Below are 23,940 nucleotides of genomic sequence, written 5' to 3' on the forward strand. Positions count from 1 at the left end.
ACTGTAGGGCACCAGGTTAAACCTGCTATTGGTGCAGTCAGGTCTGCTTCTCCAAGTTTCCTAACATATATTGCATTTGAGGGACTGGTTAGCTTTCTGATGGATGTACCCTCTGAGTTTTCAAGAGCTGCAGATAAGAGAATTCCACACATAGAGGGCCCTTGAATCCAAATTCTTGAGAATCCATGACATCTTTTCCCTAAAACTATCTTCATTCATTCATTCTATTTCTAATGCCGCCTTTTGGCCAAGGCCCTCAAGGAGGCTCACAAAAAAAACACACACACACAAATACAAAATACACATCAGAAAAGAATACAGTGTACAAAAATTCAAACTACAAAATATTAACATTGTTAAAAAAACAAGGTTCTTTACAGGCCTGGAGATAATCTGTCCTTAAAATGTAGCACTACCACTCCAAGAATTTTAGTCCTCAAATGTTGAGCAGCTGTTGTAAAGGATTTGCTCACCAACACTGTCGGATTCTTGCCCGAAATCATTGTCCCTAGACTTGAAGTAGAACTTGTAGTTGGGCCGGTTGAGGAGCACCTTGAAGTCGCCCAGCATCACCCGCTCCGCTGGGATGAGCAGCTTCACCAGGTACGGCGTCTCCTGGTCGTCCAGATGGTAGATGATCTTGGTCTCCACCGCTGCCATGGCTGCTGCCGCTCCTCACAGAGGACTCTTTGGGCAGAAGGCTCCAGGTGCCGCTGGCTGAGCCCGGGCCTGTTAGTACAGAAGCGGCCCATCCCGCCGGCAGTGGTGGTGGCAACAAAGGCAGGCAAGGTGCCTGCCTGCCTGCTTGCCTGCCCACCTTGCTTTGTTAGTCTTGCTGACCTGCTGTGGTTATAATCAGTTCATTGGTTGCCAAATCATCACAGTCAGTGCTGTACAAATTAACTCTTAGTAGGAGCAGCCAGCATGCTGCCCTCCCATATGTTGCTGGACTCCAGCTATTTTCAGTTCCATCCTGCATGTCCAGTGGTCAGGATGCTGTAGAGTTGTAGTCTAGCAACATCCAGAGGGTACCACTTTAGATCCCCTGATACCCTGCTGTGTGTCCTCAATCTTAAAACCCAAATAAAACAAATGTGAAATTCTGTACCAAGAAGAGCGCCTTTCTGTGGCATGTATGAATTATTCAAATGAAATAAAAAATGCAAATTTCTCTCAATTCCCACTTTGTATTGTCTTGTTCTGGCTTTGCTAGTCATGTGAGCAGGAAGTTATATATGTCACTGGAACTCTCTCACCCAATCTCTCTGGCTTCTAAGCTTGCAGTAGGCATTGCCCACTCTCTTAACAACCAAAACGCTCATAGGGAGCTGAATTCTATTGCATCCACTGTGTTCTGTGGGTGTTCTGTGCTCCCATAAGATCATAAGAGGAGCCTTGCTGCATCAGCCCAGTGGGCCATCTAGTCCAGCATCCTGTTCTCTCAGAGGCCAGCCGTATGCCTATGGGAAACCCACAGGCAGGACATGGGTAGCAGCGCTCTCTCCACTTGTGCTCACCAGCAATTTGTATTTAGAGGCATACTGCCTGACAGTGGAGGTAAGAGCATAGCCATCATGGATAGTGATAGCCTTATTCTCCATGAATTTGTCTAAATCCATGCAAGTTGGTGGCCATCACTACATCTTGTACATAATTAAGAAGTACCCTTTTGTCTATCATTCCCAGGATTGTAGCATATGCACAGTCTGGGTTATGGTCCATCCCAGCTGCCCAGATGGATTTGCCTAGGCTAATAATGGAGGCTGGAAGAGCTATGTTCAGATGCAATGGGAGCTGCCCTTCATAAAGTCAAGAGAGGAAAGCAGGCTGTTGACTTATCTCCTATGGTCAGAACAGGAATCTGAGATGGAGCTTTTGGAGTGATTGTCAGCTGGAAATGTTGGTAGGCACAATGGACCCGAAAGAGCAGTAACTAGCTCTCCTTTGGCTTGAGCTATTTAAATTGGTGGCCTAAGTAAGCATTGGTGGCAGTGCTTTGTTATTCCCCTGCTCTCTAGTATATTCTTTCTCTTTTTACCACCCACTAATTGGTGACTAATAAATAGCCTGTCAGTCTCATCTTATTTGTTTTTCTGGCTTTAGGCTGCCAGATTCGAAGACCAGTCAGTCTAAATGCAGCTAATCCGGCAGAATCTGGCACTGAATGGCATTTTCACACACTGCTGAGCAAGGAATCTGCCCTGGTTCAACCAATAAAGCTGGAATTGCTCTGGGGAAAGCATGGTGGTCAAGCTTTCTTGACTTGTTTTTTTAAAAATTCTAAATCGGAACAGAAGCTCTCTTGCTCCACCCTGTATGCTTGTACTTGCAGCTTTGATGCTTAGAATCAGGAGGATCCTCTCTTATTAGACATTCATGTTGGGGTTGGAAAGCTGAAAACTTTCCAGTGAAGATCGATAAACTTCCCTTTTTATGAAGCTTTTCAATATTTTTATGGCTTCTTTCTGAGTTGTGGTCAGTCTGCTCAATAAAATTACATTTTGCCCGATCCCACCCCCACCCCCGAGCTGGAAGAAGGGACTGGCTGTGTGCAGCCATGCTAGGAAGGATTAGAGTATGGGAAACCTAATAAATGTGATACACACCATGGTGATTTTTAATGTTAAACAGTTGAAAGAAGTCTTTAGTTATGCCAAGTTGGTGATCTGCAGTGAGGTGAGGCTCCTTAAAAAAAATAAAAAAAATAAACACTCTAGTTTTTGCTCTTGTTGTAACATGGATGACAGCTAATATCCTATAGCATTAATGAGTGTTCTTTTGCGGGCTACAACTTACTCAACCTTGAAATAATCCTGAGGCATTGTATGTGATCCTCTACTTTAAGTATGACAGTCTTAAGGCTCAGTGACTTGTCTAAGGCCACCCAACAAGCTTAAATGCAAACTTCCTGATTCAGGTATATTAGAAATGGTTCACCTTGCCAGCTTTCTGCAATAAAACTGAGATTGCTCCTTTGTTTAGATTTGAATGTAGTAAGTACATAGGGTATGTAACTTGCATGATATCCTGGGCTGTTGTTGGGTTTGTTTGTTCATTTTAAAAGCAATAAAAAAGAAAAAGAAAAAAAGGGCACTCGTAGCCCCTATGAGCAACTGTAATATGACATCAAGATTCTGTCATGCTTGGGCACCCAGATTAGCAGCTACTCCTTCCCAAGCCTCCCTCCGCTCAATAAGCAAAAAGTCAAGAGAGGAAGGGATGGCATGCATGGGGACATTGAAGTTGGACCGCTGTGCACACCACTGCACCCGACACAGTTGGAGCCCTCATGTGTTCTTCATGGTGCTTGGCGTCTGTTGGCACAAGTGCTCCCTGTAAGAAAGTGGTAAGATAATAGCCTTAGCGTTCTTGGTGAACAGAAATCTGTTGCTACTAGTAATGTTGTATTGCCCTGTTAAATGCTTTCAAGCCCAGAACAGTCGTCTGTGATGTGGCAACGTAAACAAGAACTGTTCTAATAATGTACCATCTTACACTAGGGATATTATGACAAATGGCTTTGTATATGAGGCTCCACAGGCTAGATCATGGACCCTGTGAATGGCTGCTGATGTGGCACTGTATAGGTACTGCAAACGGTATGTAGGGGAGGGGGAAGTCAAGGGTTTAATAGTCGAATAGTTGAATCTGTACATATAATGAGTGTTTAGAAAAAGTTTTAGTGTTTCTGTTTTGTGGAGCTGGAACAGTGTGTGGCAGCTCCTAAAATGCAGAAATGGGAAGGGTGATCTTTACACATTTGCAAATGCCGGTGTTTGTTTTGCAAAGATGGCTTAACAGCACAGGAGTACATCAAAGAAAGCAGTAAATGAAGGAGGTGGCAGCAGGAAATCTGATTGTTTTGAATCCACATTAAAAATTTGATCGTGCAGTGGCATGAACAGGGTGCTTCCATCTTAATCACAGCTTTGTGTTTTGGGTGGGATAACTGCTATGGAGCAGCACTGTACAAAGCAGGTTGAAAACCATAATCCAGACATGGAGCATGCTGAGGCATCCTTGCTAGAAAGAAAACATGTTATAACACCAGTGTTCTCTAATTGTGCTTGCTGGCTGGTGGTGAGAACAGGCCCTTAGGCCTTGTCTGAGTTACAGCTTTAACTGAGTCATGGGATCAAGTTTCAACACAGCTGTCTGTCCCCCTGACTAGGCTACTGCGCAGCTAAAATGTGTAGTGCAGTAGAGCCCTCTAAAGAAGTATGCAAAACTTTTTTTTTTTTTTTGCTATGCATGAATATTCTTCCTGCTTCAGTCTGGCTGCAGGAGTCAGTCGCATTGTGTCTGAAATAACAGACCCTCTTTATAGTATGTTTCAAGATCTATTTCAGCTGTATCCTCTACACAGGTTTAGATTCTGAACTTGCACTGTAAAAGTTAATGGAAAGTTTGTCAGAGTTGATCAAAAATAGAGGATGGGAGTATTGCTTATAAACTCTATTGTCTAGTATCTCTTCCAAAATAAGAAATATATTGTGTAAAAGAGATAATTATTCCTCCTGAATTATTTTTTGTGAGGAGGGATTGGAAACAAAGTTTCAAAACAGATGTCCCAGAATTCACCTGAAAATCTGACTTGAGGCATAATTTCTACATATGTACTTTCCTTTAGTTGTTCATGCTCCTTGTAAAAATTTTTAAGGTGATGTGAGAATCTGGTGGAGTTGCTATGAGTTGCTTAGACAACAATGTGGATTTGGAGCTTGTGAGTGTGTTTTAATCTTCATAGTCTGTTTGCATTGGCAGATCTTGCCTGGCCACCTGGAGGGCATCTTCTTTGATTTTATGCTTGTGTTCCTTACAGCAAAGTACATGCAGCTTGCACACAACCACGAAGTGTGAACCAGAGACAAGCATCCTTTTAAAAAAAGTGTACAGTGCCTTGCAAAAGTAATCAGACCCCTGACGCATGCTCTCATATTACTGAATTACAAATGGTACGTTGTAATTTCATTCAGTATGATATTTTATTTTGAAACACTGACACTCAAAATCAATTATTTTAAAGTGACATTGGTTTTATGTTGGGAAATGTTTGTAAGAAATATAAAAAACTGAAACATGTTGCTTGCATAAGTATCCAACCCCCACACTTTAATATTTGGTAGAGCCACCTTTTGCTGCAAGAACAGCTTTAGGTCTTTTGGGGTAGATATGCACCAGCTTTGCACACAGTGTCGGAGGGATTTTGGCCTATTCTTCTTGCCAGATTCTCTCCAGGTCATTCACGTTGGTTGGACGTTGCTTGTGGACTGCAATTTTCAAAGAGCGCCACAGATTCTCAATGGGATTGAGATCAGGACTTTGACTGGGTCACTGTAGGACATTAACCTTTTTGTTCTTGAGCCACGCAATGTTGCTTTGGCTTGCGCTTGGGATCACTATCCTGCTGAAAAACGAATTTCCTCCCAAGCGTCAGATTTTTAGTGGACTGAAGCAGATTCTCTTGCAGTATTTCCCTGTATTCCATTCAGTTTTAGAAAGATGCCCAGTCCCTGCTGATGAGAAGCATCCCCACAGCATGATGCTGCCACCGCCAAACTTCACTGTAGGGATGGTGTGTCTTGAGGCATGGGCAGTGTTAGGTTTGCGCCACACATACCGCTTTGAGTTTTGGCCAAAAAGCTCTATCTTGGTCTCATCTGACCAAAAAACCTTTTCCCACATCGCAACTGAGGCACTCTCATGCTTTCTGGCAAACTCCTGACGTACGTTCAGATGGTACTTTTTGAGTAACATCTTCTTTCTTGCCCCCCTCCCATACAGGCCAGTGTTATGCAGAGCTCTTGATATGGTTGCCTGATGCACCATGACTCCACCCCCAGCCACTGAACTGTGTAGCTCCTTCAAAGTGATTGTTGGCCTCTCTGTGGCTTCTCTTACAAGTCTCCTCCTTCTTCGAGCACTGAGTTTTCAGGGACGGCCTCTTCTTGGCAGTGCCTGGGTGGTGTGATGCAGCTTCCACTTCCTGATTATTGATCCAACTGTGCTCACTGGGATATCCAAACACTTGGATGTTATTTTGTAGCCTTTTCCTGATCTGTGCGTTTGTAATACATTATCTCTCACTTCCGTAGAATGCTCTTTGATCTTCATTTTCCTTCAGATCCACAGCCTGACCAATGATCTTTCAACAGTGAGGTTTTTATCTTGACAATGTAACAGCAACTTTAATGGTTCACAGGTGGAGGCCAATGGTAAGGTAATTGTGTCCTTGACAGGGCAATTTCTTTCATCTGTGTAAACTGGGAGCTTCCACAGCACAAGGGTTGAATACTTATGCAAGCAACACTTTTCAGTTTTTTATGTTACAAACATTTCCCAACATAAAACCAATGTCACCTTACAATAATTGATTTTGAGTTTCAGTGTTTCAAAATAAAATATCTTACAGAACAAAATTACAATGTACCATTTGTAATTCAGTAATATGAGAGCATTGGTCAGGGGTCTGATTACTTTTGCAAGGCACTCACTGTATGTGGGATCCCAGTTTAGATTGGAATTATCAACCATGCATGCGTGAATGTTTAAGGGTACATATTTGTAATTCATGCTTTATGTGAGTGCTGCAGGAAACACTGTTACACCTTTGGCAGGCATAACTGCCACATTCAGAGTGCTGCTGCTCTGAGATTATTTGGCCGCAACTTCTTTTTCTTAAGCGTCCCTGAATGATGGCTCAAGGCAGTTTAAGAATGAGGAACACCTAGAATCTCTTATCTGAGATCTCCTAATCTGAAGACTTCTGTTCTTTTGCCTTTGTTTTCTGGTCATCACAACATGAAATTGCCACTGTGCTCAAATCACTTTTTCCTGGATGGTTCAAATAGCTCTCCTAACTGAATGAGCAGCATTGAGTTGATATTTTGATTGTTCTGAGTTGCCAGTAAGCACTATTTTTATTTGTTTATTTATTATAATATTTAGCTACCACCCTCATGAAATATCAGGATGGTGTACAGCAATATGAAAACATTTTTTTAAAAAACCATTAAAAGCAACAGAAAATAAGCATTAAAAGCAACAGAAAATAAGCATTCAAATGACTGGCTACTCAAGAATTTTTTTAAACAACTGCACAGACCTGTTGGTGTAAAACAAGTCTTCAAGAGATGCCTGAAAGTGAAAAGCGAAGATGTCTACTGAATCTTTGCCAGAAAAATGTTCCACAGCATGGGACTGGCGGCATTAAATGACCGGCTTCTGGTTGAGACCAGTCGGGCCTTTGTAACAGGGGGGACAACTTACCACACTCTTCCGGATAGTCTCAGTGATGGAGCTGAGATATAAAGGGGCTCAGGTGGTCCTTAAGGTAACCTGGACCCAAGTTGTAATATTAACGATTGGACCAAGTCCAAGAACCTTGAACCGGACCCAGTAGTTACAAGTACACCATGGCTTCAAGATCGTACCTTTGTATCCCTTGCTTGCATAGGCACTTAATACACACCTAGCATTGGTGGTTTGTGAATTAGAAAGAACCATGTCCTACAAGAAGATAAATTGGAAGGGAGGCTTACCCTTGGTAATAGGAAGTATTATAATGATTGGGGGGCACCATTTTAATATTTTAGGCTGCTGCAGTTTGTAGTTTTGACTCAAGAGAAGCCTTGATTTTAGGGGTTTATTGTATAATTTGTTTTGAGTTATCAGATAATCGTAGAGTTGGAAGGAGCCTATAGGGCCATTGTGTCCAACCCCCTGCTCAATCCAAGAGTCCAGGTTAAAGCATACCCAACAGATGGCTGTCCACAGAATCATGGAATAGCGCTATGTTGTCAGTTTGCATAGAACTTTGGACGATGTTGTATCTGTCAGAACATACAGAACTGTGTTTGCAGAAAACTGTTACAGTAGGCTTGCCTGCCAGAGATAGCAGCTCTAAAGCATGTTCTTGATTTCAGCCCAATAAAATATACAGCTGCTCTTCATTTGATTGCTAGTAAATTTTTTGAATGGATTGAGGAATGTTATGTCAAGTAAGTTTAACACTTGCTTCCACCGCCCACTCTAGACATGTAATAGAATTCTTGTAGAGCACCCTATGGATTGATTCCATAAAAGAAGCCACAGACCTGAACAGGGTGGTTCATGACAGATGCTTTTGGAGGTCACTGGTTCATAGGGTCACCATAAGTCGTAATCGACTTGAAGGCACATAACAACAACAACATCCCACACAGTTAATAGAAAGTATTTGCCTCTAATTACCATCTATAGAAATAAACCATTATTAAAGGCATTGGGATTTTTGAATTCTTAGTGCAGACAGTAAACCATGAAAAATTAGGAAATACAGGGGTCCTCTAACACCCAGGATGGACTTTCTTAACACTTGCATCAAGCAAGACAAAACCTAAATCCTATAATTAACAGACAAACTTACCTTTTCAAACCATATTATGTCAGTCGCAGTCAAGCCTATATTGGTGGATCGTCACCTTGTAGTGGTGAGTGGGCTTGCGTGTTCCAGTGAACCTTGTGAGTGATGCCGTCGGGAGTCATGTGCTCTCAGCAGGGTCACCCATGGCGGTAAGGTCAAGGGAGAGGAACCAGACAAAGAACTATCCAAGAATGTCCTCAACGGCAGAACAGGCGGAGGATAACAATGTGTATGTTACAACGGTTGTGAAGGCGGATGAAGACTGCAGCAGATAAAAGACTTCCAATCGTTGTGGTACTCATGCCATTGGATCAAAGTCTTTTTCTGTCAAGATTGTGTGTTGATCGTCATGCACTGATCTCCCCACATAAAACAAATTCACGCACAGGCGTCTTCCAACCAAGTTATCTTGGAAGACAATCTTACTCAGCCACGAGTGATTGCCAACCAAAGGCAGTTCTATGCATCAACCACTTGGAGATTTATGAGTTAGAAAAAGTGAAGTCCAACTATGCCTGTACACAAACATGTAATTGAGTATCTTTCGCCAACTTAATAAAATGTTCTGCTGCTTGGATTTTGTTATAATAATCTCACCACCGTACATTAAGACAGTCAATTAGTTCAGACAATTAAATCCTATATAAGGATTGTGTTAGTTACATCTTTTATGCTATTATGTTAGAAAGGCAATGTGGTATAGGATGTTGGGCTTGCTCAGCAATGAAGCTAACAGATGACCCCGGGCCAGTCATAATCTCTTCATCTAATGAACCTCACAGGGTAGTTGTGAAGATGAAACAAAATTATGCTCAAATGCACAATCTTGAATCCCATTGGAAAAAAGATGGAACAGAAATATGGTAAATATTAAGATTTGCAGCTCAACATGAGCCTTGTCAGTGCTTGGTTCTTACTCTGGAAAATGTATGTCTTGTTTCTGCTCTGGTCATTCACACTTGTTTGATGGAATTATCAACTGGATTTTTTTTTTTAAAAAAACTATGTTTTGCAGCATCTTGACATAAAGGCAGTTTCCTGTAGCCTAGGACTATAAACTGTATAATTTGTCCATGGAGGCCTGTGTGTTACAGAAATGAAAATTCCTTTTCTGACAGCATTTATTGCTTTATTTGCAATTTGGCTGTCAGAAACAGCTGGCACAATGGGGTGGGACAATGGGATGGGGATGCTTATTCCAGACGCCCACTGAGAGAATCGGGTTACGCAGCCTGTCATTAAGAACATGGCATGATGCTCTAATCTAAAGCGCTACTCTGTGTCTGATCAGTGGAGCCTGTGGCTCAGACTGTAGGTATTTCTATCGAACAATGGGGAGAAAATCTTCAGTGCTCTGAAGTTGCTTCTTGAATGTTGATTTGCCTTAATGTCTTTGTGTGGCTGAAACTCTTCATGGAGGCTGGACTTTTTTAGAATGGTTAAGTGCACATTTTAAGTTCCTTTGTATTTTCCTTTTGTGTTCGGACAATTTTTTGGTGAAACGTCTCATTGCTGTGTTTTATAATCCAGCCCTAAAAGGCTGCAATCTTCCATACCCTTGCTGCCTTGTGCGTTCCATTGAAATCTGTAGGACTGTGTAAGCATGCTTGGGATTGGGCTGTATAAATCTTGCTGTGGTGTAGCTGTGGAAGTGTCCTGCCTTTTTCTGAGAGAGTGATCAGTGTGCTTGTATGCTTTTGACTGCTCTTTTCCCAGAAAATGAGTTGGCAAGTTGAACAGCACAAGATGATGATCAAGATTCTTGGTGGTATGTATGTGGGTGTTGCATGGTTCTCTCTGTATTGATTCTTGAGAGGCACTGAGGAGTTGATTCAAGCAAAAGCATGGTTAAATGACACCGGAGACAGCTGTCTGTTACAGTGGGACAAGTCTACTGGGCTACTTCGGCGCCAGACTGTTTTCTCATCAATGTATACGTTAATAATTTTATTTCAATGAAGGGCTCTTTAATTTCCTCCTATTAAAGTCCTTGGCATGTTACTCAAGTCTTTAAAGCCCCATGGCTCCTCCCTCCTGGACAACTGCTGGTGTTGAAGGAGGAAGTGTTGCTTTGTTTTTGTTTTTCTAGCTTTGATATTAGTTTGAGAGGGGGGGAACCACTGATTGTATAATGTGTGTTTTGAGACTGTTATCAAGAGGCATAAGGCAAAAAAGGAAACGTGAATGTCTTTTTCTTTCTTTCTTTCTTTCTTTCTTTCTTTCTTTCTTTCTTTCTTTTTCTTTCTTTCTTTCTTTCTTTCTTTCTTTCTTTCTTTCTTTGTTTCTTTCTTTCTTTCTTTCTTTCTTTCTTTCTTTCTTTCTTTCTTTCTTTCTTTCTTTCTTTCTTTCATCCTGCTTGGCTAGCTGGAAACATTTTATCTAATCACTTGTGCATGTGCAAAAGTTTTTGTTCTCTGGGAGCTAATGCAGCATTCACTCCCCCCCATCAGATAACTGCTATGATTCCAGATGTTGTTTGGATTAAAGATAGTGAGTGTGCATATGTGTGTGGAGTGGGGGGAATAAGCTTTCCTGATGATAATAACAGAGTCAGACTGGCTGGTTCTGCCCTGTCAGGGAAACGGAGAGATAAAAACTCCATTAATGGTGCATGCACTGCCTAAGTAGCTAATAAAACAATGCCGTCTTCACTGGAAATAAGTCCCAGATTGGCAGTGATCAGTGCCAACTGCACAAGGAGGCAGCTGCATGGATTTCTGAAAGTAATTTCTATTTGGGGGTGGGAGAGAATGGGGGGTAGGAAGGGAAGACTGTGAAATGACTTTTAAGAGTTTTGTCTGTTCTTCTATCTCACAATTGCATCCTTTGCAGTTTCAAGTTCATTTTTCATTTTTATTTGGGAAAAAACAGGTGCTGCTTGTAATTACAATTTTTTTAAAAAAGGAGAAAATAAAATCCAAATTTTAAAATGGAAATTCTGCCGAGTTATAATTATAAAATGTCTGCAAAACATACCATGATTTATTCTTTCAATACAGAAACCATTAAAAAAATTAACCTGAAACTGCAAAGGATGCAATTGTGAGGTAGAAAGCATTCTGTTTCAAAATGCTTTGAAAAAGAGTGAAAGTGAGAAAAAGAGGGTGTGAAAATTCTATGTCATAACATTTTAACAATAGATTAAATAAGAACTGTCCTCACTAAAACAGTGTAAAACAGCAATATATTTTAATAAAAGCCTTATTCCTTGCTATTTTCAATAAATGGGCTTCCAATTTGTTGCAAATTTGTTTTTCCTGTACCTCCTACCTCACAGTTGCATCTTTTGTAGTTTCAGGTTAATTTCTTTATAGTTTCTGTATAGAAAGAATATATCATGGTATGTTTTTGTATTTTGCTTTTGAATATCTTCCTGTTTGTAGAAAAGATATACATGAAGGAAAGCTGATCACTTAAAGAGGGCCATTGTGGCATAATGGCATCATCCAGATGCTGTTAGACTCAGACTTCCATCACACCTGACCATTACCCATGCTGGCTGGGAGCTAGAGTCCAACAACATTATTCATTCTTGTATCCCATCCATCCTTCTGCTGGAGTCATCTATAGATCACCAGGTTGGGGAAGACTGGGTGAGAGTGGCTGAGGTCTTCTGTCCTATAGCTTGCGTGTTCATGCTAAGCTATGACAGCATGGCTTAGCATGATGTACTATCAGGCCACTGAGTCACACTGTGATCCTTCTAGCACAGTACCATCGATACTGACTGGCAGCTTTTCAGGCAGGAGTCTTTCCCAGCCCTATTTGGAGACACCAGGGATTGAACGTGGCCAACATTTTACATGCAAAGTATGTGCTCTACCACTGAAAAATAATAGACAAAGCATGCATTTTTTAGACATGCTAGGTTTAAATATAGATTTTTAAAAATGAGTATTGTAGTAAGCTTTTAAAACTAAATATAACACTAGCTTCTGTTGCACTTTGGTGAGGCAGGATTGATGGTGAATGGAATGCTATTGTAGTAAGAAGCAGGCAGTTTCCTGAAGTGGAGAGGAAGGGCATGCTCTCTTTCCTAGCTATCTCTTTTGTCAGAGATGAGAATTTCCAGCTTGTTTTGAGGTGCAACAGGAAGCACCTTAGCTGGCCATGGATCTCTTCCATTTTGAATGGAAGGCCTGATTAACTTTCCTTGGAAGATGAGGCAATACAGCTCCTTTGGAATGAGAGAACTATCTAAGCGTGCTGGGATCTTCTGGAGTCCTGGGGATGAGAAGCGCACATTGATTTCTGAGTCATCCCCTTCTGCGTCATATATTTTACACAAGTGGTTGCTTTGACATGCCTTTTTAATCAAAGGATTCCCACTGGTGGAAATTTTTATCACAGTCTCTTTACACAGCCAAAATAATGTGAAACACCTTGGTAATGTGTCATTGGAGTTTTCCCCTTAGAAATCCCTTACTTGTTTTATCTTTTAATTTGTATGCCACCTTTCTGGTATAGTCAGTGGTCAGACGTAGGTCAACAAAATCCCCCTTTAAAAAAATCGGTATAAGAAGAGCAGATAAAATCAAAGTATACCATTTATACATACACATAGGCCACACCAAGACCAAAATCTTGTCAGCAATTTCTACAAATCACTTTACACACCAAAAGTCTGAGTAAAGGGACTTTGCCTTCTGTAAGCAGAAGGTAGAACAGGATCCTACTGGTAGATCTGTAAGGGATTTGCATTTGATTGGCAAGGATTTCTGACTCCCAGTTGTTTAACAGCAACCACAGTGTGAAATCCCCCAACCTTAAATTATGCTATTGGACTGAAGGCAGCTTGGGAATAGATTTTTGTGTGGAGGGACTGTGGATTCAGTTCTGGTACTTGCAATAAATTCCTGGATTCAGAGATCTGTAATTCTAAACGTTTTTTGGGTTTTTTTGGTAGCTGGGTCTTGTTGATAGACCTTTGGGTTCTATTAAACAACAAGAAAGTATAAAATTATGCATGGCATGTAGAACGTGGATAAAGTTTTTCTCCCTCTCATAACACTAAAAATTGTGGATATCAAATGAAGCTGAATGTTGAAAGTTTCAGGACAGACAAAAGAAGGGAAAGTACTTCTTCATTCAGCTTAAGCTATGGAATTTGCTTCCACAGGAGGCAGTGATGGCAGCCAACTTGGATGGCTTTAAAAGAGCATTAGACAAATACCAAATACATGGAAGATAAGGCTATAAATGGCTACTAACCATGATGGCTGTGCTCTGCCTCCATGATCAGAGGCAACATGCTTCTGAATACCAGGTGGTGGAAACTGTAGGAGTTTGGAGTGCTTTTCCGCTCATGTTCTGCTTGTGGGCTTCCCATGGGTATCTGGTTGGCCCCTGGGGGAACAGGATGCTGTACTAGATGGGCCATTGGCCTGATCCAGCAGTCTCTTCTTATGTTTAAGTAGGTCCCAGAAGCTTGATGTCAGACCAGGGGTGGGCAAAAAGATACTAATAAAGACTTCAGACAGCTCTCCCTTGGGAGGGAGCCGCAGTCATGGCCTAACTACAGAAGAGGCCCTCTGCCCTGTGGCGACTTGCATGACCTTTACAAGAAAGGGTAGCCAGGAAATGGCCTATGATGATTTAGTAAATTTATACCTTGCCCTTCCACCCAAAGGAGCTCAGGGTGGTAAACACAAAAAAGTTAAAACAATACGATTAAAAATGTTTTTGAACATCTAAAATCATTTTTAAAAGGTTTAGGTATTTTAATCACATAACCTTACAGCTAATTTCAAGGTTGCCAGGAACAGTATATTTCAGCCATAAATGCCAGGTAAACAGGAGTGTTTTTAAGTTCTTCCCGAAAGTTGTGAATGAGGGAGACAGATGTACCTCACCAAGGACAGTATTCCACAAAGAACCACCACTGAGAAGGCCCTGTCATGGATCAGTGATCACAGCTGTTGAACAGGTTCCAATGGAAGCAGACACTGCTTCATGTGATGGGGAATGGTAGAAGGAAAACCTGTGTCCAAAGATGCCTCTCCATGGGGGTGGGGGGGAAAATGTCACGAACATGGAACAAAGCGCCTGGAAGCTTGATGTTGAGTTTTTCAGCTCCATCCACTTTAAATCACAGATCTTGTCCCTTGGCGAGTGGCTTTTCTTTGAAAGGGGAACAGGGCTTTGCGTACTTTGCAGTTTTGCCCACCGGGTCATATTGAGTAAGTTAAATTTCATATATTTGTCCAGCTCTGCCTCTGGAGAATAGGGAGTTTCATGTCATGGCAAGCAACAGGAAACAGAAAAAGCCGGCTCTCATGAATACCCCTACTAGTGAGTAAGCGCTCCCCATTGACTTCCATTAGAATTTATTTTCTTAGACTAACCTTTTTCTTGGTGCAACTTTGGCCCGGATTGGGACCTGCAGGAGTGCTCCAAATGGGAGTTGGGTGTTGTATAAGTCAGCCCCAGCTCCTCCTCCAACATGCCCCCAGAATGCCCCCTTTTTTGGCTTATGCCAGCACCCTTTCTGCTAGGCTGGGCTTCCCTGGCAGACTCCCAGCTGACGATACAGGGTCCCAGCTCCGCTGTAGAGGAGGGACTTCTGCCAGCAGAGCCAGACCCTGTCGGCTGCGCCAGGGGACACACCATATCCAGCTCCCCTCAGCCTGGCATAAATACGAGTTGGATTACACTCTTAGTGTAGGAATGAATGCAAAGTTTCTCCGTGTAATCAAAGGTGAGTCATGCTAGTCAATTATCTGATTAAATAACATCAGATGACTATTCTTTGGACGTGGTCAGTTATTCGAGAAACCAAGAATACTGTTGTGTCATTGGTAGCCTACCTTTTTAATTCCATCATAGTGTCAGCTAGTAGAAAAGCAGTCATGAGGAATTTTTTGCTCTGCACTACAGCTCATATCACATCTTTTATCTGTTCTATCTCTTGTTCATGTATGTGTTTTCATTTCCAAATTTTTATAAGGTGTGTGGACTATTCCTGGTGTATCTCTTGGGTTTTTTGCATATATTTTTATTTGCATGCCATTTTTCTAAATAATAATTTATTATAGTTGTTTAGAATGTGTTTGCTAGCAAATAACTAACTTTTGAACATTGCAATTACAAAAAGTGTCTGTGTTCTAATAAATTAATGTTTTAATATTTTGACCATTTATTTTGACCAGTCAAATGGCCAACTATATTCATATTTTAATAGTAACATTCTGATAAAGTATGTGTGGGGTGTCTTTTCCCCCTGCCTGCCTCCTCACCCACCTAGAATTTTTATGACTTCTCAATCAAAGGCTAATAGGTTTTGTAGGAAGCAAAGTAGCTGCATGGTTTTAAAAGCTTTTGATGGATTGTGAAAGGATTCCTTACATTACAGTAAAGGTCAATACTTTTAAAACACCACTTCAAGTTGACTGTAATTTTGCCTTAAAAAAATAAAATAAAAAGGCAATCTTAATAATGAGTCTTTTTTTTAAAAAAAATTGAGGTTATTGTGGGGGCATTTACAAGACAACAAGGGGTTACTTTTATTCCTTTGTAACCGCCCCCCCTTTTAAAAAAAGACTCCATTTTACCTCTAAGGAAAACACTTCTATACTTTCCTGAAATTCTGTCCCTAGGAAATCTTTTCTTCTGGCAAGGTAATTTGGGTTCACTTCTTGCAAAAGATGACTATACTGCATGTAGAACAGGAGAAAGTAATTCTTTTTATTCTTGAAATTTCATACATGTGAAGATTGGAAATGGATGAATGGTTTGGAAATGGATGAATGGATATTAACCAAAAAATACAGTACACTGTATGCTGTGTCTGATTAACCTTCCTCCCCGCATTGTGTATGGCATGTGCAGGTACCCTGGTATGTCTGGTCTCTTAGCATCTTATAATCACAACCCCAGCAATGACCCTCATTTTTATCTCATGTCACTCCTTGACTAGTGCTACTTTGTGTGGGCATCTCATCCTGGGGCCATCTTGCTTTAGTGTGGTTATGCTTTGTGCTGTACAGCGGGTTGTAGTGATTGCACTACAACCACTTGGGTAAACCCAGGTTCAAATTTTCACTCTGCCATGAAACTTGCTGGTTGATCTTAGGCCACTTGTTATCTGTCAACCTAACCTACCTCACAGGGTTGTTGTGAGTAAAATTAGTGGTGGGAGAAAGAAGAGAATAATGTACGCTGTTCTGAGCTCCTTGGAGGATGGGTGGTATAAAAATGCAACAAATCCTTTGATTTCCATTTTAGATTTTGGAAACCAGTTATAAAGGTGCATCATTCAAGCATTATAACATTGGCCACGATTAACTGATTTTTTAAAAAAAGTTGACTGAAGTAGTTTAGTATAGTGTGTTCTAAGTTACTGAGTGGTAAAAATGATCATCTATATATATTTTCTTCTTAGAACTTAATGTATGCTCAAAATTATGACTCTCTATTCTTGTGAACAGTGTGAAAGTTGCTTAATCAGAGATACGAGCTGCTTAAATAGGTGTAAAAATGTATTTACTTTAAGAATATATCTGATGAGCAGCTTCTCAGTTTGCAGTAATGCTCATCAGTAGAGAGCCTATATAACATTATTATTCATGTAATACTTATAGTCCATAATTTTGACCCTCCAAAAGGCCCTCAGAATAGCTAACAGTGTCTACAAAATATATTTGTTTTTTTTTTTAAAAAAAACACCCACCTGTTTTTTAAATCCCTTTCAGCCTTGTTGACTTCATATACACCCAAGCTGGTTTAGTTTTATACTGAAAACAAACAAAACCTTTGCAGTAGCAGCTAACCCAATAATAATGTAGGGTAACATTTGTGGACTAGTTTGTGTTTGTTAAGTGTTACTTTATACAGTGATTTCCTCTCGGGTATCACTTATCTGATGTGTGACAGATATGCACATCCATTTACATGTACACTGGACACAAAATTAGCATGCGTGCATCTTTTATGTGAACATGTGATGGGTTACACTAGTAGCCGTATTAAGGCAAGTGTGTGATGCTGTGTAAAGTGTGGAAGGGGCAAGGAAGTGCTCACTCCAGCCCCGCCCCAACATCCTAATCTTTCCGTGTTCAACAGGATGGTCTTAATTGGGATTTTTTTTTTTGCATGGCTTAGACATGGCTTAGAATCTTTGCAGTGATCAGGAAGCCCGATTGCACATGATGTTAAGCTGAACATACAAAAAATCCTAATTAAGACCATCCTATTAAGTGTGAGAAAGTTTGGGGTGGTGGCCGGACCAGTGTATGTGCCCCTTCCACACAATTGTTTCACATGGTTTGGAAGGCTGCCTCACTAGGGTTAGTGTGCTTTTGTTCATTATGACTGAATATACACGGAAGTGGAATCTCATAAGAAAACTACCATATGCAAATAACTGCGAGGTGCAGCTTGAGAGCAAATGAAGCAAGACTTTAATTGGACACTGAGGCTATAATCTTAAACTCGTTTTAGAGAATAAGGCTCACTGAATTTAAAGAGCCTTCCTCCTGAATGAACATGCCTAGCTTTGCACCATGTGAGTTTCAAAAGTTTGTGGCTTGCAGATGTGTTGTCTTTTTGAGTGCTTGTCTACATCCAGACTGAAACTAAAGTAATGCATTGTATGGCATTATGTAAACAAGTGTCCATTCAAACAATTGATTTATAGATGTGCAAGATAGGAACAGTTTTATAAAGTGGGTTAAAGTCAGAGTAGGTATAGAATGGGAGGGGAACATTTGGCCCATGGGCCAGACTTGGCCTCCCCATTTGGCCCACAGGGCTGTTTTCGGGAACATGACTGAAGCCACCCCACACTTCTCCTTTCCACCTCTGATGTCTGGGATGGAAAGAAGTGCAGGGAGGCTCGCAAAGGGCAAGGGATTTTGATAGGTGGACAGGACAACCCACCTGTCCATGATTTGATATCATAATAATGGCTGTTTTTGGAACACTGTTGTCTCACCTCAAAAAATATGTTGTAGAGCTAGAAACGGTTCAGAAAAGGGCAACCAAAATGAACAGTGGAATGGAGCTACTCCCCTATGAGGAAAGGTTACAACATTTGGGGCTTTTTAGTTTTGAGAAAAGATGGGTAAGAGGTGACATGATAGAAGTGTATAAAGTGATGCATGGCATGGAGAAAGTAGATAGAGAAACCTTTTCCCCCCTCTCATAACACTAGAGTTCATGGACATCCAATGAAGCTGAATGTTGGAAGATTCAGGACAGACAAAAGAAAGTACTTCTTCACATAGCGCATAGTTAAAACTATGGAATTCACTCCCACGAGAGACAGTGATGGCCACCAACTTGGATGACTTTGAAAGAGGATTAGACACATTCATGGCTATGCTCTGTCTCCATAGTTGGAGGCAATATGCTTCCAAATGCCAATTGCTAGAAACCACAGGAGTGGAGAGTGCTCAGATCCTTCTTGTGGGCTTTCCATGGGCAACTGGTTGGCCTCTGTGAGAACAGGATGTTGGACTAGATGGGCCATTGGCCTAATCCAGCAGGTTTTTCTTACGTTCATGTGCTTAACAGGTGGGTTGCCCCACCCACCAGTGAAAGTTGATTTGCAAGGTACGGGCAGGTAAAGATCTGACCCCATGAGCAAAAAAGGTTCCCCACCCCTGGTGTAGAAGATGAGTGTAAGCTGTGAGCAAATCCCTAGTTCATATCTCATCACGTACTGGGGGCAATATGAGGACAATGATAAAAGCCTGCATTACAGGACTGTTGTTATGATTACTGAACTGAGAGTATGTGAAATATTAAAGAACACAATATAAATGCTTGTGACATGAACGCTTATTCCTCCTTGGTTTTTTTAAGTGCTTGCATTTTAACTTTACTGTTTTATATGGTAGATGTTTAAAAAAATGAGTCTCCTGGAAGTAAATATGACAGTATTATTTATTAAATTTATGTCCTGCCTTTCCTCCTAGAAGGAGCCCAGAGCAGCAAACAAAAACAATAAAAATCCTCTAAAACATCTTAAAAACAAAAGACTTCAAAACATATTAAAACAAAACATCTGTAAAAAATATATTAAAACAAATCATCTTTACAAACAAGCTTTAAAAACATCTTAAAATTATTCTAACAAAGATGCAGACTGGGATAAAGTCTCTACTTAAAAGGCTTGTTGAAAGAGGAAGGTCTTCAGTAGGTACTGAAAAGATAACAGAGATGATGCTTGTCTAATATTTATGGGGCGGGAATTCCAAAGGGTTGGTGCCTCAACACTAAAGTTCTGCTTCGTATGTTGTGTGGAGCGGACCTCCTGATAAGATGGTATCTGCAGGAGGCCTTCACCTGCAGAGTGCAATGATCAAGGGATATATATATATAAGGGGTATATAAGGGATAAGATGATTTTTCAGATATCCTGGTCTCAAGCTGTATAGGGCTTTGTACACCAAAACCAGAACCTTGAACTTGACCCAGTAGCTAATGGGCAGCCAATGCCATTCTTTCAGCAGCAAAATAGTCTGTTGGCGATGCCGTGCCCCAGCGAGTAGTTGCTCTGCTGCATTTTGCACCAGCTGCATCTTACAGACCATCCTCAAGGGAAGCCTCACATAGAGTGCATTACAGTGCATTACTGCTGACACCTTGCCCCAAATCTCCTGATGATCACTCCCAAGGGCTTCATATAGATGTTAAACAGTCTTGGGGAAAGCTGGTACCCTGCGGCACTCCACAGCACAACTGCCAGGGGGCTGAAAGACAATCACCTAATGGTGAAAAAGATCCTGGAGATAGGATTGGAACCACTGTAAAAGAGTGCCTCCAATACCCATCTCACCAAGTCTGCTCAGAAGGATACCATGGTCAAGAATAATTCCTTATGTCAGATTAACTATCTGAGTGGATACTTACAGACTTTCTAGATTGAGTACCTCATTGGAACTGCCTTAATTTTTTTAAAAAATGATGAGAATCAAACTTTTAGGTGGAATGTTCTCCCTCTGTCTCCTTCGGCCTCTTGCTTTTTCTGCAATAAAAAGAACAAATCAGCTTCTCCTTGCAAATAAGCAAAAAGAGAGCAACCTATTTTCAGGTGTAGGGAGAGACAGCCAGGGAACGAACACCCACACACACCCCACACACTCTCTCTGCTCTGCTCTGCTCTGCTCTGCTCTGCCGTGTTTGGTTTAAATTTTCTAAATGTATTCTTGGCTTAGTCTATCATATTTGCAGATGGCCTACTCTCTGGGGACTTGCTGCAACCTTTTTAACTTTCTCTCTCTCTCTCTCCCCCCCCCCATTCTTGTACAATTAGCCTGCTGCTTTTTTCCTAGGACATTATACTGTCATTCCCTGCCTATATTTGTATTTTTGGTGGATATGTTTAATGAACAGCTGTGCATCTGAGTCACATTGCAAATTATCCAATTTTTTCCCCATAGCAATAAGATAAACACTCCCGTCACCCCCAGCACAACTGAAAGAGAATTCTACCCGCTGTCCTGTAGCATAGTGTTGGATTGGGGGCGGAGAAGGAGGGAAACCCACAGTGTATGAATTTCAGACATAAGACCTCTCCCTGTTCAGATGTTACAGAAAAACAGGGCATCATTTTCTGGCTTTCTCCTGGCTTAGCAATGGATCTGTTTAACCCTACAGCTGCTGAGGGGGGAAAGCAACCAGGACTACTTCATCCTGACAAGTAGTAAGCTGGCTGAATCATGCAGAGATGGGCACTTGCTGGTAACAAATTGCTTAGATAGAGAACAGATCAGGGAGAGAGGGCTTCCTAAGGAGAATAGCTCAAGTATTATCCCATGACTTCATTCTCTTATTTTTGAAATCTTCCATCCGGCATTAACCTCTGAAATAATGATTGGGATGGTAGTGATGGAAAGAGCTTATATCTAAGAAAATGGGGTTGCATTTCTCCTTATGCTAGCCTTCCCCAAGCTGGCGGCCTTTAGATGCTGTTGGACTTCCAACTCCGTATCAGCCCCAGCCTGCGGAGTCAGAGGTGATGGGAGTTGGAGTCCAACATGATCTGGAAGCCATTAGATTTGGTGGGGGCTGCCATATGTTCTACCTGCCTTCCTCCCCTCCACCCAAATTGGAAGACAATATGAGGTTGATAATATTGCGGGAATGAGGGGAGCCATATTCTATAATGCATAGCTGTCCTTAATCACGTGGGAAGAGCAGGGACTTTTGGCCAGTCCTTGGGATTTCCACTTGCCTCTTTCCTTAGTATTGCACCTTTTTATAGCACTGCTTTGCAAGCTCAAAGATAAAATGTACCATGCATCCTTCTCTTCTCTTTTTCTTTTGTAAAAAAAAGGGGGAAAACTGTTCTTCCAGTTGATTATCTTCCATGAACGTTCAAGATGCACAGATAGCAACTGGTAACTTCTTGGAAAGAGGAGGGGAAAAAATTCCATCAGCTAGAAATATTCCTGCCCTTCTATTTATGGCATCAGTTCTTCTGTAAGTGTGAATGCAATGCATTGTTAACACATTTTAAGTATCTTGGTTGTTAGACCAGCATGTCCTTCATCTCTGCAGGCTGCTGTTGGCTTATGGCTCAAAGTGTTTCAGATGAAAGGGATGTGCAGGCTCTTGATAAAAATGGACAAAAGGTAATGGAAGAGTTGATTTAAGAGCTAGTCTGTCTGCATGAGTTGCAGCCAGCGTGGAAGCTAACTGGCATAAGTGTTCTCTGTGTGTATTGAGCTGCAGCTTAGGAGCTGTTGAAATTTGAGGGGGAGGCAGCAAGAGAGTGCCGCGCACTTAAGCGATGTCATGGCCAAGCGGAAAACATCTGGGGCAGGGGAGGCGTATTCGGTTGAGTGATCCCCATCTTCATGTTCCTCACCCAGCAACACACAGGCCATGCTTGCATCGCACAGTTCCTTCAGCTTCACTGTATGCTTTCTGATGGCTCACACTGAAATAAACTTATGAGGAATGAGCAAGAGTATGAATTCTTTACACAGGAGCAGTACCCTGAACCCAGCATTGTATGGTCATATGAATGTTACAGAAGTAGAGCTCCTTCCCAGGTTGCTTCTCTCTGCCACACTGTGTGTGTTTACTTGCTCTTTAGGAAGTGAAGCCAAGCAGATTTCTGGGATACATCCACAAGGGCTCACTGAACATGTATGTGCAAGCATACTTTGTTCTTTAAGAGGGGTTGTCAGCTGTTTTAGGCCTGTGGACACATTTGCATGTGGGCACCTCATCACAGCCTATTTTATTGGCTACAATAACATGCTTCTTTCAAACGTAATTTTAGCCGGGGGGGGAGAGGGAAAGCCTCTGTAGGTACATGCGCACCAGCGAACATGAATCTAATGAACTGGCTTCTAGAAGTTATCCTGTGTTCATACATCTGATTGATTGCACTCTGTACCCGCTTATCTGCCTCGTGGAACTCTATGGGATTTCTTTCTGAGTAGACATGTTAAGGTCTGCACTGTTAGTTGTACTAACATGAGTTGCCATGCCTGTGGCTGAAGTCTTTTAAATACTACAAGTTACGTATGCCTGTGAACTCTGTATGAGTAACTGCTTAGTGTCACTTAGCTCTCTCCACTACCTATAGCATCCCCTAACCCCACAAGTATGTCAGGGTCTTGAACCATGAGGTACATGTAATTTGAAAGATGAGAATACTTCAGAAGCCTCTATGTTTTTTCAGGGGAGGAGGAGGAAGTTCTCTGCCATAAACATAATGAATGGACAAGCTCCTACTGGTATCAAAGACCCAGACATATTTTTAATGCAGGAGGAGTACTATTTAATACTCTTATTAGAGTGAAAATTTCCAGTCTGTTAATAATGAATCATCTTTATAGTTAAAGAAGGTTATGTCTCTGGGGCAGAGTTCTGTAAGCATGGTTTCTCTGACTCCCCCCCCCCCATCCTGATGTGAAGTTTTCAGAATATAGTCAACGTTGAGCTTTGGTCTTAGTTCAAATCTCAGCATGGAACGTAGGTGACATCCACACCATACATTTAATGCACTCATTCCCCACTTTTAACAGTCGCGACTTCCATCAAAGAATCTTGGGAACTGTAGTTTAAGGGTGCTGAGAGTTGTCGAGAAACTTCTCACAGAGCTACAATTCCCAGAACCCTTAACATATTACAGATCCCAGGATTCTTTGGGGGAAGCCATGCCTGTTAAAGAGGTATAAGAGTGCTTTAAATGTATGGTGTGGATGTGGCTTTGGTGGTAAGCATTTTTGTCTTCACCTTGCTATATATGAAACTGAGAGACAGACTGCTGGAATCACACAATTAAAAAATAAGATTGAGAGTGATTTTTTACATGGCGTCAAGGGCTGATGTGGGTGTAAAAGGTGCCTATGTTCCTTTGAGCCAGAGGTCATGATTCCTTGAACTAACGTCAATCTTTTAAAACAATCATCCCCAGCTTGGTGTCCTCCAGACATTGTTGGCGTATAATTCTCAACAGCCCTAGCCAGTGTGGCCGTTGGTCAAGGATGATGAGAGTGGTAGCCCAAAATGTCTGGAGGGCACCAGGTTGGGGAAGGCTGTTTTAAAAGATTTTAATTGCTGAAGTTTAAAAATAT

General features: G+C 41.4%; 1 protein-coding gene across 11 annotated transcripts in view; it reads left to right on the forward strand.

The window, feature by feature from the left end:
• Positions 1-23,940, forward strand: part of ACVR1 (activin A receptor type 1) — a 210,253-nt gene that overhangs the window by 130,169 nt on the left and 56,144 nt on the right. Inside the window, exon 1 of one of the 11 annotated variants that reach the window (XM_061608732.1) lies at positions 21,798-21,829. The exons of the other annotated variants lie outside the window; for them this stretch is intronic. Coding sequence (XP_061464716.1) covers positions 21,813-21,829 — 17 coding nt within the window. The 5' untranslated portion in view covers positions 21,798-21,812. Of the gene's footprint in view, positions 1-21,797; positions 21,830-23,940 lie in introns of those variants that run through there. 11 annotated transcript variants of the gene reach the window in all.

The sequence above is a fragment of the Rhineura floridana genome, chromosome 2 (genome assembly GCF_030035675.1).
Source record: "Rhineura floridana isolate rRhiFlo1 chromosome 2, rRhiFlo1.hap2, whole genome shotgun sequence".
NCBI lineage: Eukaryota > Metazoa > Chordata > Lepidosauria > Squamata > Rhineuridae > Rhineura > Rhineura floridana.